Source organism: Melanostigma gelatinosum (genome assembly GCF_949748355.1).
Source record: "Melanostigma gelatinosum genome assembly, chromosome: 3".
In the NCBI taxonomy this organism is placed as follows: domain Eukaryota; kingdom Metazoa; phylum Chordata; class Actinopteri; order Perciformes; family Zoarcidae; genus Melanostigma; species Melanostigma gelatinosum.
The window spans coordinates 17,513,793-17,529,123 of record NC_136636.1 but is presented as its reverse complement, the minus strand read 5'-3'; the positions used below and the strand labels follow the sequence as shown (position 1 = coordinate 17,529,123).

The 15,331-nt window shown below is 42.2% G+C and overlaps 2 protein-coding genes across 2 annotated transcripts; one reads left to right on the top strand and one right to left on the bottom strand.

Annotated features, from left to right (window-relative positions):
- Window positions 1-6,595: 6,595 nt before the first annotated feature.
- LOC306797816 (uncharacterized protein) lies at window positions 6,596-9,249 on the top strand. Its single transcript, XM_079297252.1, has 5 exons — window positions 6,596-6,792; window positions 7,376-7,498; window positions 7,901-7,976; window positions 8,166-8,236; window positions 8,352-9,249. Exons 1-5 carry the CDS (start codon window positions 6,742-6,744, stop codon window positions 8,421-8,423), a joined length of 393 nt encoding a protein of 130 aa, XP_079153378.1. The 5' UTR covers window positions 6,596-6,741; the 3' UTR covers window positions 8,424-9,249.
- A 2,217-nt stretch (window positions 9,250-11,466) lies between these two features.
- On the bottom strand, window positions 11,467-15,331 carry slc45a1 (solute carrier family 45 member 1; the record flags this gene model as incomplete). The annotated part of the gene is made up of 8 exons (XM_079297222.1): window positions 11,467-11,765; window positions 12,150-12,355; window positions 12,485-12,661; window positions 12,762-12,915; window positions 13,011-13,879; window positions 14,040-14,264; window positions 14,703-14,795; window positions 14,911-15,331. 8 exons carry the CDS (start codon window positions 15,329-15,331, stop codon window positions 11,493-11,495), a joined length of 2,418 nt encoding a protein of 805 aa, XP_079153348.1. The 3' UTR covers window positions 11,467-11,492.

Sequence of the window (15,331 nt, the reverse complement as noted above, 5' to 3'; positions counted from 1 at the left end):
GTTTCACCATTGTACAAAGTAAAATCCGCTGGGCACTAAAGCTCAGCAGCAGAGGGCTGCGAGGTCTTGGTTGGGGTTTATAGCAGGAAGGAGCAGGTAGACTGAAAGGCGGGAAACTAGAAGGAGGAGGAGCATTTCTTGCAAACCAGAAGGGATTACTGGAAATTTCCACTTCTCTGGAAAGGCGGTTGCAAGGGTGGAGCTGTAGGAGGTGAAATAAATAAGGTAGTACAGTTGAACTTCAGCAGCGCAGAGGGAAAACTGAAGCTACTCTTTCAAGCATATTTGATAATTAAGTTTATGAAACCTAAAAGACATTTTTTTTTACTTTATATATATGTATATACATATTATATGTTAAATTCAAGGATTTAAGGATCATAAATGGTGATTATGTAACACAGGGATGCAAAACTAAATTCAGTTGTAGCCCATTTCAAACACAACAAACACAGAAACAGCAGAACATTTCTTTGGTGCATTTCTTGAATTTGCATCATAAGGAATGTAAACAGCAGCAGCAGAAACAATGATCTGGGTGGATAATATGGCCGACATCCTCACATTAAAAATTGAAGATGTGACGATTACATAGAATAACATCACATGATATGTGTCATCCGTTATTATAACCTTTGATTAATTGATTCACTTTATATATTTTATTCATATAACAATCAAAATGCACACATTTTTTCACATATGCATCTGATCACTGACCCCTGTGTTCCTGTTCCTGTGTTTGTTCAGTTATGCACCCAGCTTAATATACTGTCAGGCAATGTTGGAGGAAGAAGAAGAAATTGTGCTGATGTGGCTGTTGTAATAAGTTGTTAAATAATTATTGTATGTTCAATTTCTGATACCTTTTTGGCAAGAAATCACGACAGAATGTTGTAAATGTATACAGCAAACATCAACAGTAGTATTTCTTCAGGTTCTGGTGTGTTTACATGGGAGTAAAATAATCAGGATATCTTACCAAAGTCATCCCAAAATGTTTCGGAAATGCAAGATCTATGAAAGACAATGTCATTTGAAGTTTAACAAAAATAAGATGAGAATTAAATGATCTCTGATGATACGGTGATGTAACACAAGTAATGATTCACTAACGCACGCTATTTAGCTGTTCATCAAGAGACAAGAATAACAATGAGAATACATGCAGCTGAAATATTGGGGGGGGGGGGGGGGGGGCTCCCTCTGAAGGATTGGAAAAATATCCCAGAACAGACTCAGGACATGCAACAGGGACTACATCTCCCAGCTGGCTTGTGAGCGCTTGGTGGAGGTGTTGAAAGAAACTGCTGGGGAAAAGGTCACCTGGCTGTGTTGCCACAGCTACGTTGACACAGAAAAGCTGCTGGAAAATAAATAAATGGATAGATGGATGAAGAGATGTGTAAAGGTGCAATGTACTCAAGTTACTGAAGCCAACATACTGTATGTATTTAGTAAATTGTATGTTCAAAACATAGGTTGAAATGTCAAAGAATGTATTTAAATTCAACAGATGTTGAAACGTGGAGAGATTTATACGATGTTTGTATTTATTGTTACAACACAGCAATAGCAAATGACGAACATATTTCAGTCATACCATGTGATTGCAGTGCAACATATCTGTAAGCAAGCACTTTGTCTGCCTAACCGGGAAATAATACATAATTCACAGCATTAAAACCAATACCACACATGCATACTACATGTCTCTGTAAAACATACACACAAAGGAGCCCGAGTCACTTGCAAGGTTTTGTTATGAATCTGCAGAAATCTCCTCAAATGTAGAACGAGTAAGTGAGACGGGCAGAGTGGGAGGGGTAGCTGTTAAAAGACGGATAAAAGGGCAAGAGAAACTGTGTGGTCGTCAGCACCACCAATCAGAAGAGAGTTTTATCTTTTCAAATCGTGTTGGAGAGAGTTTGGCTTTAACAAGGTGGAAGGAGATAAAAATCAGCAAGATAGAGGGGAGGAGACAAAAGCATCGCTGGGAGAGATGAAATCCACCGTTTCTTTGCTTGGCAACCTGGGTGACAGATGGAAGAAAAAACAAAATACAAAATATATATATCTATATATATAGATATATATATATATATTGATATATTGATATGTCGGTTATCTTAAGTTGAGTTATGGATCAGCCCTCTTGTCGGCCCCATGGTCCAATAGCTTACAATGGCTACTGATGCATTTTCGTGTATGCATTTGTTTGTAATGAGACCCTGAATAATCTGAACTTCTACACATATGGTAGTTTCTTTCACCTCCCCTGGATGGGAAAAGACACCTTTTTCTTCAGGAGAGAATTTTCAACCTCAGTTTGGGAGGTGGTCCCCCTACTACTTTACACCCGCGAGCAGTTGGCTGCTGTGCATAAAAAATGGAGCCAGAGCCAGCGGAGTTCATAACCCAAATGTTCACAGAGCAACATCTCCTGACTTTGGCTGCCCCATGATATCCTGCAAACAGGGAAGGGGACAATGCACATCCTTTTGAACTGGCTTGAGATAATGACAACAGTGTGTTAAATCCGAGTGTATAGAGACCAATAGACTTTGATATTCAGAAACACTAGCTCTGGCATTTTCCAAATCCTCAAAGCACCTACAGACTAATCCATGCAACACTGAAGATACATTTAAACCACAACAGCCCCAACTAGGATTTCCAGATCTCTTGGCACCCTGACTCTGAGGAGCTTTGGTTTACATTTGTGTTTCTCTCGACTACGTTTTTCATATTCGTTTTTCATGCTCCATGTAAATTGTTTTTAGTTGTATTGTAACTTGGAGGTTGTTTTTAATTTTGCCATTTTATTGAAACATTTGTTTGTACCGTGATTATTGTTTACTTTTATACAGTTTTTTTTCTTTTAATTTTGTCATTTGAATTATATATGGCTGTTGCAGTGACGTAATATCCCCAATGTTACTGTGTAAATGTGAGCCCTGCAATGTAAACATTTTCTTTAATTGCATATACCCATCCCTATACACTATTAATGAAACTATTCATTCATTTGCTGTTTATTATTATTATAGTCTTGCTGTTGTTTTATTTAGTTGTCTTAGTTATTGGGTCTTTGTATTGTTATTGAGTGGTATTGATGCACTTTTATTGTTCCTACAAGAACTTGTATCATCTAAAATAAAATTTAAAGGAAAAAATAATGGTTTACTTTTTGCACAACTATAAAGACATCTCAAAAGAATATGAATAAAAATGCCATTGTTTTAGTCAATATAGACCTTGCATAACAGCATTAGTTTACAGAAATGTTATTAAACATGTGACTCTTGACTATGAAGGCACTTTAGAAACATCCCTGCAGCTTTTATTTGAAAATATGGTATGAGCCTCTGGGGGTCTTGTGGCAGCACTATAGTGTACATGTTGTAATTATAGTCCACAATGACTGTACTTAATTGTGTTACTTATAGATCAACAACTTTCTCCCTTACTGTACATTCGACTGACGTGTGCCACTGATAAGTCAACGTCATGTTGTCCTGTACTCTGCAGGACCTGAACGCCAGAGAAAGCCAGGCAGACCATGCAGGACACTGCTGTTCAAAACAAAAGCGCTCAGTTTGCCCCCCGCCAACGCGTCCAATTATAGGGACCCTTCCCCCGCCTAATCCAGACCCCTATGCTCTTTGATGGGCCTCACTTACCCCTGCAGCACTGACATTCCACAAGTCAGGTCAGTCCTTTGTCCTGAAGAAATTAAGGTGCTGCACATATATCCAGTTAAACATTCAAATACATGTTTCCTCAGGCTGTGGGAACTGATGCAAAACATTTACTGTCAAACGTATTTCATTGTAAATACGAAGAGGCTTTTCTTTTATACAGTATTGCTTTCTGTGTTTCCATCATTTTGAATAGCATCAAAAAGGTTTTCCTGTTCCTACTTGTGGAAAGTGTGGTAAACACTCCAGTTGTTGGCAAATGAGAGGTTTGAAGAAATCACCACATAAATGTAATCTCTTTTTCGGCTTTTCCTTGACTGCCCTACTTCCTGCAACGGTTTGGTTCACTTAATTACCTGCAGAGTGAAATAGGCTGCCCATAGATGGATTTTCTTTTTTTTTGTTGAAGATTGGTGGCACATGGAAACATGTTGAGGTAGGCAAATAAGGAAAAAAAAGACAGGAAATGATCTCACAAACACTCCCCCTCTGATTGCTCCCATTTTCCAGTCACAGAAACAGAGTGAGTAATGCCTTCTGCTGCTTGGAGTCTGCTCCTCTGTTCCTCCCGTGGATCTACTGAAGACCATTACATTGTGGATGTGCTTTAATGCGCTGTAGTCTCCACATGGTCTTTATTTCCCAAATAAAAGGGTATTACACTTTATGCAATTCCCAGATGAGTCCTTGCCTTTAAGTGCAGTGACATAATGTCTTAAATTGCCAAACAATATACAACCAATGCTTTGTCAGTGTTATTATCTCTTGTGTGTAGTTCGTGATGAGTAGTTTGTGTGTATATACATCTTTCACATGATGTCTATCAGAAGTTTTAGTCTTCAAATTAGAAATATTTTCATATGCACTGAGTATACTCATGTTTGAACAATAGAATAATTCAAAAAGCATCCTTATATAAGGCATCAAATAAATCTCAAAGTAACCAGCTGGCACACTGACACACAACCCTTTGATCTCTGTAATTACAGTGTTTATGATAATATTTCAGCTGAATGTGAGGTGAATGACTAAATTGGGGCCTGGAGGCTTCTTCAAAACCAGTATGAATACTGCCATAGAGAATAAGTGAGGCGGTTAAGGATTAAGCCCTAAAATTAGAGACTGAAAACATACTTGTGTCAAGATATCCTCAATGTGTTTGTTGGGGCAAGTTAAGGACACAAACAGTAGTACGGCTGTTTAGAAATATTTAAAATCCATATCATCTGGAACACACAAATGTTTTATAAACTAGAGTCATGCAAGTGTAAATTACTCTGTTGCTCCGACAACTATCTGCTGATAAGTGCAGGTCAAAGTTGTATGATAGCTGTGTGTGGGTTGAAAACAATAAGAGGCGTGGCAAATAGGGTTGTTCATGATCATGTTGATACTTGAGAAATTTCATTGTAGGTCAGAGTATGGCAAAAAAAAAGATAGATTCTACCCGTGATAAAAAAAAAAAGATTTATTTGAATTGAGGGACTGACCATGTGGAGGCTTAAATTACAACCCACAAAGTTGTGTGTGTTGCCACTTCCTTTGGTTTAACAGTTGGATGAGCGAGTGCAGTGACGGCAAAGAAAGTTCATGTCAAAGAACTTCTGGAGGAGACGAAGAACAAACTGTTTGCGATATCAAACAAACCACTCTTTTCATAAACATGTTTCTTAATTAAGAGGGAAAGGGAAACATATCTGAAGAAATATAACCTTTAAATTATCAGTTACACTTGAAACTGGCTATGAATAAAAGACAATAGTATCTCATCTATGAGGTCTGGCAAATCTCTTCCTAAGAAATACCCCAAGACACCTCATGTATTCATGAGGTGCATGCTGTCCTTTTTCATTCTCTGCATGTGTATATAAGTGCTTATAGCAAGGTCACTTTGTTCTTTCCCAGGGGGAAGAAAAAAAACACCTTTAATGGTATTATGACAATAACTGTGATTCAAAGCATGCTGTAAATGTTTTCACGCAGTACCTACACGCACTTACTATACCACACATCACCCCATTACTGTCCCTGATACTCACAAATCACAAGGCAACACATTTATTGCTTAGCGTCTTCTCAGCACATGATGTTTTTCCTTTTCTTTGTTTCAAATATTGCCTTAAACAGACAACTAGTTTGACTAACTTATTGTTCTCCAATGATATGCAAATACCACAGAAGGACAAAATGATGATCAATTCATGTATATTAATATCAAATTATCATTCACTGCCCATTTTAGTAATCGAACACATTTTAATTTGTAAAGTGGATGTATAGCTCTCAAGCTGTGCATCTATGTTGTCTTTAGGGAATTTTGTAATAGAATAATGAATTGTTTAATTACGCTTGTTCAATGTGCAAATTGCAGTGTTACTGGTCCTCCATTTAAACCAGTGAAAGTGTAAGCACATTTGAGCAGGAACACATTTTGTTACATGTGTTAAATATAGAAAGGAGGAGTGGCCGCAGTGTTTTCAAATCGTCACATTATTCCTCTCTGCTTGTAATTTGATACCCTATCTCTGCAGCGAAAGGGCGCTAAGACCTGTGAATGCCGTTCATGGGCATATGTTTCGAAACTTTTTCACTCCATCTACTTGATTCAATATTCAGCTGTGAGTAGGCTTTCGCGGTTCATCACTACTTCAACAACGGGCCATTGTTGACATTTTAAGTACAAAAATCGAATGTATAGTAGGAAAACGAAGTCTGATACCTTGGTTCGGAGCTTTAATACAATTGACCAATCAACGTCGAGATGGCAAGTGGGCGGGATACCGTGTCAAGATTGACAGGACAACCCTCCAATCAAATACTCCGGTGGCAGACATTGTCCAATTGTGTGCGGGATCGACCCGCTGTGTCCAACAAGAGTGGCTTTTCAACGGGCTCGAGAGAAAAGCGGAGACGGGCAGACATCATTTCTCTCTCAGCGCCTTTGGACTATCCACACGAAGGCAAAGAGCCAACAAACAAAAAAATAAATAAAAATTCTTAACAGGAATATACTTATCTAAATTAATTTAGAAAATTAGCCATGGCCGACACAGCTGTTGACAAACCCGCAACTGCAGAGGTTACAGCCAAGGTTCGTTTAATTCCGGTTTTTTTTTTCTTCGGTTGAACTGTCGTGTTAAAAGATTTTCTGAACTTTTTGAAGTTGTATTTGTGTTCACAATTGGTTTGGCTTGCTCGTGGGCTATTGCAGCAGCTATACGTTTACCCTTTTAATGTTATTTCATTTTAAGTTAATAGTAATTGGGCAAAAAAAAATGTTAATTACCTAAATGAGTCTTATCTTGAATTGTAACTTGTCGACAAACCATTCACCGCAGAAGGGACGTGTTCGTCATCTTCAGCGTGTTCAGCTAAATATTGAGTCTGTAAACTCAAACGTGTGTGGTGAGCTAACCGCGTCTTGTTGAGCAGACAAAGCGGTAGAGCTGCTGCTGTGGGCGGGAAGCAACCGTTACGTTAACGTTGCATTACGGGTTGGGATGAAAACGTTCAACATCGGAACTAATTACGTCTAACATGGGTTTTGCTTGAATTAGACGTTATTCCAGATATGGTAAACACGCTTTCTCATTAAAAACCAGACGTGGGCACTTCAGAATAAACTCTTTCGCCGAACCGTCACATTGATCGAGAGCCATGCTTTTATTTTGTAGGAGCTGAAGGAGAAGAAAGACGTAGAGGTGAAGGAGAAGAAAGATGTAGAAGTGAAGGAAGCGGAGGAGGAGAAGGAGAAGGAGAAGAAGACCGACAACGGGGACGCACCAGCCAATGGCACAGTGAGTAGGAGACGAGGACCGGCCTCATGGCCTTTTGTCTTAGCAGCCCTCATGATGCAGGTGTCTCTGCACCCGCCTCCCCTTCCTGTTCAGCTGCTCTCCACACAGTGCTTTGTTTGGGTTGTGAAATGGCACAGATGTTAGCTAGCGAGCCTTTGGACGTTTCCATTGGTGTCTCTAGTTTAGCTTTGTAGCTAATCCTCTGGGGAGTAAGAGCTCCACACATATGCCTTTTTTTGTAAGTGTCTCCATAGGGGTCTGTACTTGTAAGACCCTGGGAGGATTATTTCAAATATGCTTGGGATTCCATGTTTTCTTCTGTGCAACATTGCTCGTATAATAAAAGCTCAATCCTGAATTTTGATGTTTTGTTGGACTGACATCTTCCCTCTCTTCATTCAGAATGGTGCTGATCACAGTGACAAAGTGGAAAAGAAGACCGAAAAAAAGACAGAGGAGAAACACAAGAATGGAGATGGTATGTTCACAGAAAGTAGTGTTCCTGTTTTCAGGAAAATACTTAAAGCAAGTCTCATTTTGTGTCCTCCGATTTGCATCATACATTCTGTTACCGTGTGTGGCCTTGAGGTCGAAATTCCATGAAGCTTGTCTTGATTACACTCAAAGTGAGGGATGTACTTTCTGAAGTGACAAACTGTGTTTACAGGAGAAGCAGAGGAGGCGCCCCCTGCTGAGGAGACTGATGCACAGCCTGTGAAGCGTGCAGCTGAAGAAGAGGTGGGTTGTCACCAGGCTGAAATATACAATTATAATCAAGTGTGTTGACTAATCTGGTGAACTTCAGTCTTTGCTAATGCCTGAAATATTTCCCCCTTTTTTAAAATTTAAATAGGAGAAGGTGGAGACAAAAAAGCAGAAGACGGAGGAAAATGGAGATTCAAAAGAGTCAGAAGTGAAGGCTTAGGTCTCTGCCCTGCTACTTGTTTGCAGCACTGTCCCACCAGCCTGGTCAACACCGTGTTGTAGAGCTTGTGCTTTCTGTACCTTTTTGAGAATTTTTTTTTTTGTTTGCTCCCATATTATCACATTGCACTGGAGTCCTTAAACATAGTGGCCCTGCATCCTTTTTTTATGAAATGTTATTTATTGGTCTTTAAAATTAGCTTTTTATTTTTACTTGTACAAATTGGGCCACACCATGAGATAATTTCTTTAATTTCTTGAGGTGTTCTTTCAGGATGTTAGAAGCACAATCTCTATTATGTCAGTGCTGACCAGATGATTCATACGTACAGGCAGCTGCTCAACTCCTCCATGGCTCATGTTGACCTCTCAGATTTACTTAAGGACCAAAGATAAGTTTTAAGCAGGGGCTAATGGACAGTCGTTAGCATTATTAGTTGAGGCATCATTTTTTTTGTGTTGAGCTGCTTGTTAATTCTTGGCTTGGCTGCCCTGTTAACGTAACGGATGGTGCAAATGAATAAAGGGGCCCTGTCTTGCACCTCCTTGATAAGATTGCTTGACCTTGTTTTATGGAGGCAGAATTTTGCAATGTTAGTTAACCCCTCTTAAATCTTAAAACTTTGGTAATTTGTTCTGTATGCATTCCACGCAAGTTTGTACCATTTACACTTTGTTTTTCTTACAATTTCAATGAGTTTAATGTTGTGGCTGGGTCGCCCAGTTTTGTGTCCAAGACTGCCTTTCTCAGAACCAGAATGACATTCGGTTACTTCAGCCACTGCTTTGTATATTCTGATTAACAAATAAATTGTCTTTTTACTTAAGTATATCTTTTTTTTAATGTGTATGTTACTTGATCAGTAGTGCTTCTTAAAACCATGGTTTTATCAGTAGATGATGTCACTTGACCCAATTTTTCTTATCATGGAAAATGGCTGGCGTAGCTGCAGGAAGGAACAGGAATAATCAAATTCACTTGGTGATTGAAATGGGTGCACAGAATGGATTGCAGTCTTTTCTCCTGGCTCCCCCGTGTGGTGTGCTTAAAGATTGCAGATAGTTATTTCTGAAGTCAGCTGGAAGGACAACTGGTATGGGCTATAGTGGTTATCAGTGAAAAACAATAACTGACACAGGAGTCCAAAATGGCAAAATGATAATTTTAGTTTGAACTGAACCCTGAATAAAAGCTTCTCCAGTAAAACTGCAAATATTGAGCAATAGGTGGTACCATATAACACAAAAACTTCTTTTCTTCTCAAGCAAGCTGCAATGGCACGGTCCATACAGTTACTGTTCCCTCAGAAACGTCAGCATGGCGTGCATCCATTCAGTCCAGGAGGCTTAAATAGTAGGCAATTATTGACATTCTGCCGAGGCAGCAATTAATACTGCCACCATAATGTTGGTGTGTTCAGTGTGAGCGCCGGTCAATGAAACTTATCACAATGGTGGGCTGAAAACAGGTTATATACTTAACCCTTTGTTAAAGCCCTGAAGTCAGACATGGTGCCTGTGTTGAGGCTGACGAAGCATACTGTTTGCTCTGGCACGACAGATGTACAAAAACAAAAAAAACTACCGTTGTGCTGATGAAGATGGCTTCTTTAGGATGGCAAAAAGGATGAAGCTGGCTAACAAAAGTAAGATAATCACTGTAGTGAGTTGATGGGCCGAGCGGGAGTGGAGCACAAGCCGACTACCTTAAGCATGTGCCCTAATGATGACAATAAGCACTTGCTGCTGGCTCTATGAACCCCCACAGTCTTCAGTGTTGTCCACCTTCAGGGTTACCCATTGTTCACATGAGTCTTCTCCCTGTTTGCTGTTCTTCTGTTTCGTTCGGTTTCCCACTGAATGCTGATTCACACCCCAGTTTCAACTTCTCCTCTTCCTGACAATGACAAGAATCACTGTCATTATTACAATGGCATGGCCTGGAGTCGGGTGACAGCTCACGGCTGTACCATGGCTTAGTGAGGGCCCAGACAGAATTTGCCACCAGCACACATTTCTCTGTGTTTTTGAAAGTTTGTGTAGGAGCGCGTGTATGCGTGTCATCCTATTCGTCATGGCTCTATGCTGTTTTAGTACATAATTGGCAATTGTACTCATACTTGGGACTTGATTAGGAGTCAACCAGCAACCAAAGTGTGAAACTTAGGCATAGCACGCTGGTAAGTCTCATAATGATTGCTTTTTGTGGGAAGTGTTGTTTTTATCTGCTGTTAAAATGAGAACAATGTGGAGCCCTTCAGGACTGTTGCAGTGATTACCTGTTGTTCAGCTTAAATATTAAGTGTTTGCTAAATTAAAGAGCTCTTGAATTCATGAAGGTGCATTAACGGTGAGTGCGCGTGGACACTGGCAGCACATTCATTTATTCAGACAAAACCTGCTTATGGTGTGATGCTAATATTCTAACTCAGAGAAACAGGCAGGTAGACATTCCCTTGGCCGTATGACCAAACAAAACAATAAAAAAAAAGGTTTTGAGAGATTACATTGCAGCTCATGCAGATGTTAGGTAACTGATAAAAGGAAGAAATAGAGGCGGGGAAAGCTGTGGTTAGCTTGCGCGTAGTGATCGACATTTCTATACTGAACACAAACAAGCAAGAAAAGATGATGCAAGATCTTACAGCAAAGAACCAGACAGAAGAACATCTTAGGCTTATCTATCCTGACTCTCTCTCTCTCTCTCATCCATTTATCCCACACTGCATTCAAAAAGGTCACACATTCGTTTGCAAAAGTTAGGAAAAAATGCATGGGCACACACACTGTATGAACACACTGGTCATGTATACACATATTAGAGCAGTGGCCAATGTCTGTCTGTCTGTCTGTCTGTCTGTCTGTCTGTCTGTCTAGCTCTGAGAAGAGCAGTGCCGATTGGTGTGAAACGACATATGGAATTGTGCTGTACAATGTGCTGCAGGAGGTGCAGTGTGTTTGTCCTATGACCGCTGTGAAGGTGTACACACTCAAGACACTAAGCGACAGCGTGAGAGCGCGTGCCCCGCCGAGACTGCGCGTGTGAGGTAAAGTAAATTTAGAGACTTTTCTAAATGTGCACCAATAGTGGCTGGGTCTCGCTATCGGGGGGCTCACCCTCAGGGGGGGGGAGATGGTACACCACGAAAAGAGAGGAGTACACGCAGCCCACGAATGACATCAGGCTTGAAAAGTACATCACTCCCTGGGCCCCACCCACCAGTGAGGTCAGAGGTCCCATCGCCACAGAGACCAGGATCTGTGCCAGGAAATACTGGCAGCTGAGCAGGGAGATGTCCACCCCCATCCCTCGTCTGGTCCCTTCCTCCGATGAGCCACAAAACTGAGGGACATATGCAAACGGTTTACGTATATGGTCATCCTCTGTAGTGCACCACAAATCACTGCAGCGTTGAAGGAGTAGTTCAACATTTTTGAGACGTACGATTATCCGCGTTCTTGCAGAGATTTAGATGAGAAGATTGAGATCACTCATGCCTGTGCTCTATATATACAACTACAGCCAGCATTTGGCTAATTTAGATTTGCATTAAGACTGCACAGGGAAACAAAGTCTTTGTGCTAAGCTAAGCTGCTAGCTCTGGCTTCATATTTACTGTACAAACGTGTGAGTGGGATAGATCTTCTAATCTAACTCTAAACCAAAACGTTGAACTATTCCTTGAAGTAAGTAAAACATCGTAAAGCTCCATATCTAGATACTGACCTGAGGGCTCTGGTAGTATTCACACAGCAGAGAGTAAGGCAGCGTGCATAGAGAGGAGAAGAGCACCCCGTAGGTGACACAGAGAGAAAGTACCACGTAGAGGTTGGTGGATAGTGTGGCCAGGCCCGTGCCCAAACCGAACGCCAGGTAGGCAAAAAAATAGAGAGTGCGAAGAGAGAAACGCTCCTCCAGTTTCTCCAATATGGCTGAAGATTGAAGAAGAATCCCAAGAGAGAAACAGACGGCACACATATAAATATTACCAAAGAAAGGAAGACAAAATAATGGTGCTGCACTAACAACCCATACATGTGGTGATTGCGAGTGTAGCTTACCTGAATAGAAAGCAGCACTGAATGCATAGATGCACATGCCCCAGCAGCCCATGCTAACACCAGCGTTGTACCGTTGGTACGCCTCAGAGTCGTGGGGTGCTTTGGGGTCTCCTTTGAACACAACCTCCCCCATGAAGTCAGTGTAGAAGAGCAGCATGCCTTCAAAGGACAGCCAGCCTGGAGAGAGAGACAATTAGTTCATATTAAATACAAGCCAGTTTTTACAGTGTTGCAGGGTTTTTATGTGCAACAAATCATAAATCGTGATAATTCTCACCCAGGAAATGATTAGTGCATAAACTCCGCAGAGAGGGAGGCATCCTGTAGATGGCTACACACAGCAGCCTTATTGACAATTGCGACTCTCCAGTCTCGACATGCTCGCTCAGGTCACTCTCATAGCGCACCCCATTCAGCAGAATGTTCGCAACCTTCATCAGAAACAGAAAGACACAGTGTTTAGAAATGCTGTGGTGGCTTCTACTGACTAAACAGCTTCTATCGTTTCCAAAATATGTGTCCGGACCTGCTGGCTGAATGTCACTGTTCTCCTGCGTCCGTTCTCCAGCCCGACAATCTGCGTTGAAATGGGGTCCTGCATTAGTGCAAGACTCTGGGGTCGCTTCAGGATACCAGCAGAAGAGCCTCTGTGTGATCCTGCACCAGGCTGAGCCCCAGCTGTGACCTGAGATTGTGCTTCTCCCTCAGGCTGGGGCGCTTCTGCATCCTGAGCTTCCCCAGCTGGATGAGACACCACGTCGGCCTGGGCCTGTCCTGCAGGATGGCTCCCTGCTCCCTGCGTGGATTCGTCCGGGGGAGGAGAGTCCCCAGGAGGCAGGGGCACAGTGGTGGAATTGGCAGAGGCTTGTGGTGTCTGCTGACCTGTGTAGCAGTTTATGAGCACACTGTCTATATAGGAGGTTCCTAATGAAGAGGCAAAGTCATTGATGCCAGTGAGCGAGCTGTCCCTACTAATAAAGCTGCCATATTTCGGAGTGAGGGGGCTCATGGGCGATATGGGGCTAGTGAGGCCAGCACAGAGCCTTGCATTGGCACTGCAAGAATGGGCAAGATGCTCAGAGTTATATGGGTGAGACGTTGAAAAATTGTAGCTGTAAAGACCTTCCTCGTCTTCCTCATCCAGTCCCAAAGCTGGGGGAACAGGAGGAGAGGGAGGAAGGGCGAGGCTGGGGCTTTTTAGATGAGCTTTGCCGGAGTTTTTGTTCTTTGGTAGCGGCCGCTCGGGGATACTGAACAGAGTCATGGCTGTGGCGAACACCAAAGTGATACTCGTAAACAGGTATATGACCCGCAGTTGACCTCCCATCGACCTTCCAAATTGTGTCTGGTCCCAGTTGATGCCACCCACGATGTAGCCAAATCCCCCTCCTAGTCCTGCAGGGCAAGATTAAGAAACAACAAAAAATACATTGGTAATGTCTTAAAGCTTTATTTTGGGTCTCTTTTCTCCAAATGACAATGAATATAAGTTATAGCTTCCAGTGTGAAATGATAAAGCAACCCTGAGTTTGTACTGTGTAAAGTGTTTTCTTACCTGCCAGTAGTGCATGGATGTTCAGCCCCCGATCCTGGTCCTCCGGACTGCACACATCCATCATGTAGGCGTGGCTCGGGTTGTCGGCTGAATCTGCACTGAAATCCATCAGGACCACACCACACACCGTCAGGATAATTCCCCACTTGTGATTGGACGCAGTGTCAGCCAGCGCACCTCCAATGTCCCGCCCGTTCAGCACCAGGGTTAGACCAAACAGAGCCCCTAAGAAGGAGGAAAGTAAGGTTCAACTGAAAATGCTGCGGGTGATAGTTAACCTACCCTCCTCTGAGTTTACAGTCAATTCACTAGGAATGGAGAGCAGTGCAAAGCTGTTGTCTTCTGTGGCTCTGGAGGAGCTTTGCTGTTATGAATGTGACATCAACGAGGTATCTCGGTGTGGGCTTATAAAATGCAAATCTTAACAGTAAACCTGTTTATAACTGGGCTGTGAATAAGCAATAACCAGGCAGGAAAGATCTAACAAAAGATGTGTATTTGAGTTGCATTACGAGAAGCATAGAATCCTGCCATATCTTAACCTCTGTTGCATCAGTTTTGACCATGAATCTGTTTCTCTTAAGTCCCCCAACTTTTAAGAAGTATACTTACATACATACTGACATTTTGTATTGTACTTACTAGGCACAATACTTTTCTTACCTATAGCCAAGGCAAAAATAAAAGGTCTTCTTCGTCCGAACCGGGACGTACAACGATCACTCCATGCTCCGAGGAGAGGCTGAACGAGGAATCCTTCACACCAAAGACAGAGGACGAAGTTAGAGTCTTAAGTACTGCACAAAACGTATTGCTGTACTCAAAATCACAAGAGAATGTCTCATATATCCCTGCCTTGCTGTTCACTTACCCAGAATGGGGCTAATAAACCACACCAGGCTGTAGAATTGATCAGGCAAGCCCATCTGTAGCAGCACGGGAGTCACATAAGCCGTTTCCATGGCATAGCTGAATTCAATACCAAACAGGACGCAGCCATTGAAGAGCAGCTCTTGGAAGGTGCGCCTTGGGGGAAGCTCACTGAGGTCCAGCTGGTCCAGGGGACAGGGTGTGTTGGGCGGCGGAGGTGGTGAAGGTCTAATCAGCTTCCGGCGCTTTGGCTGTCTTTGGAAGTTGTTGGCTCGGTGACTGAGGTGGCGGGTGGTGGACGTCGGGAAGCTGGCGGTTTTGGAGAGTGAGCTCCTCCAGAGACCTTCCTGAGCTGTGGGTAACCTCCCTCCTGGACTGGCCAAAAGGGGGTCACTGGGGGTGCCCATGCCCGGAGATGACAT

Bases quoted from the DNA above. Each gene is read 5' to 3' on its own strand.
- LOC306797816 (XM_079297252.1), top strand. From the start codon at position 6,742: ATGGCCGACACAGCTGTTGACAAACCCGCAACTGCAGAGGTTACAGCC. The intron at 6,793-7,375 runs GTTCGTTTAATT...TTTATTTTGTAG, and splicing joins CTGCAGAGGTTACAGCCAAG to GAGCTGAAGGAGAAGAAAGA. The intron at 7,499-7,900 runs GTGAGTAGGAGA...CTCTTCATTCAG, and splicing joins ACGCACCAGCCAATGGCACA to AATGGTGCTGATCACAGTGA.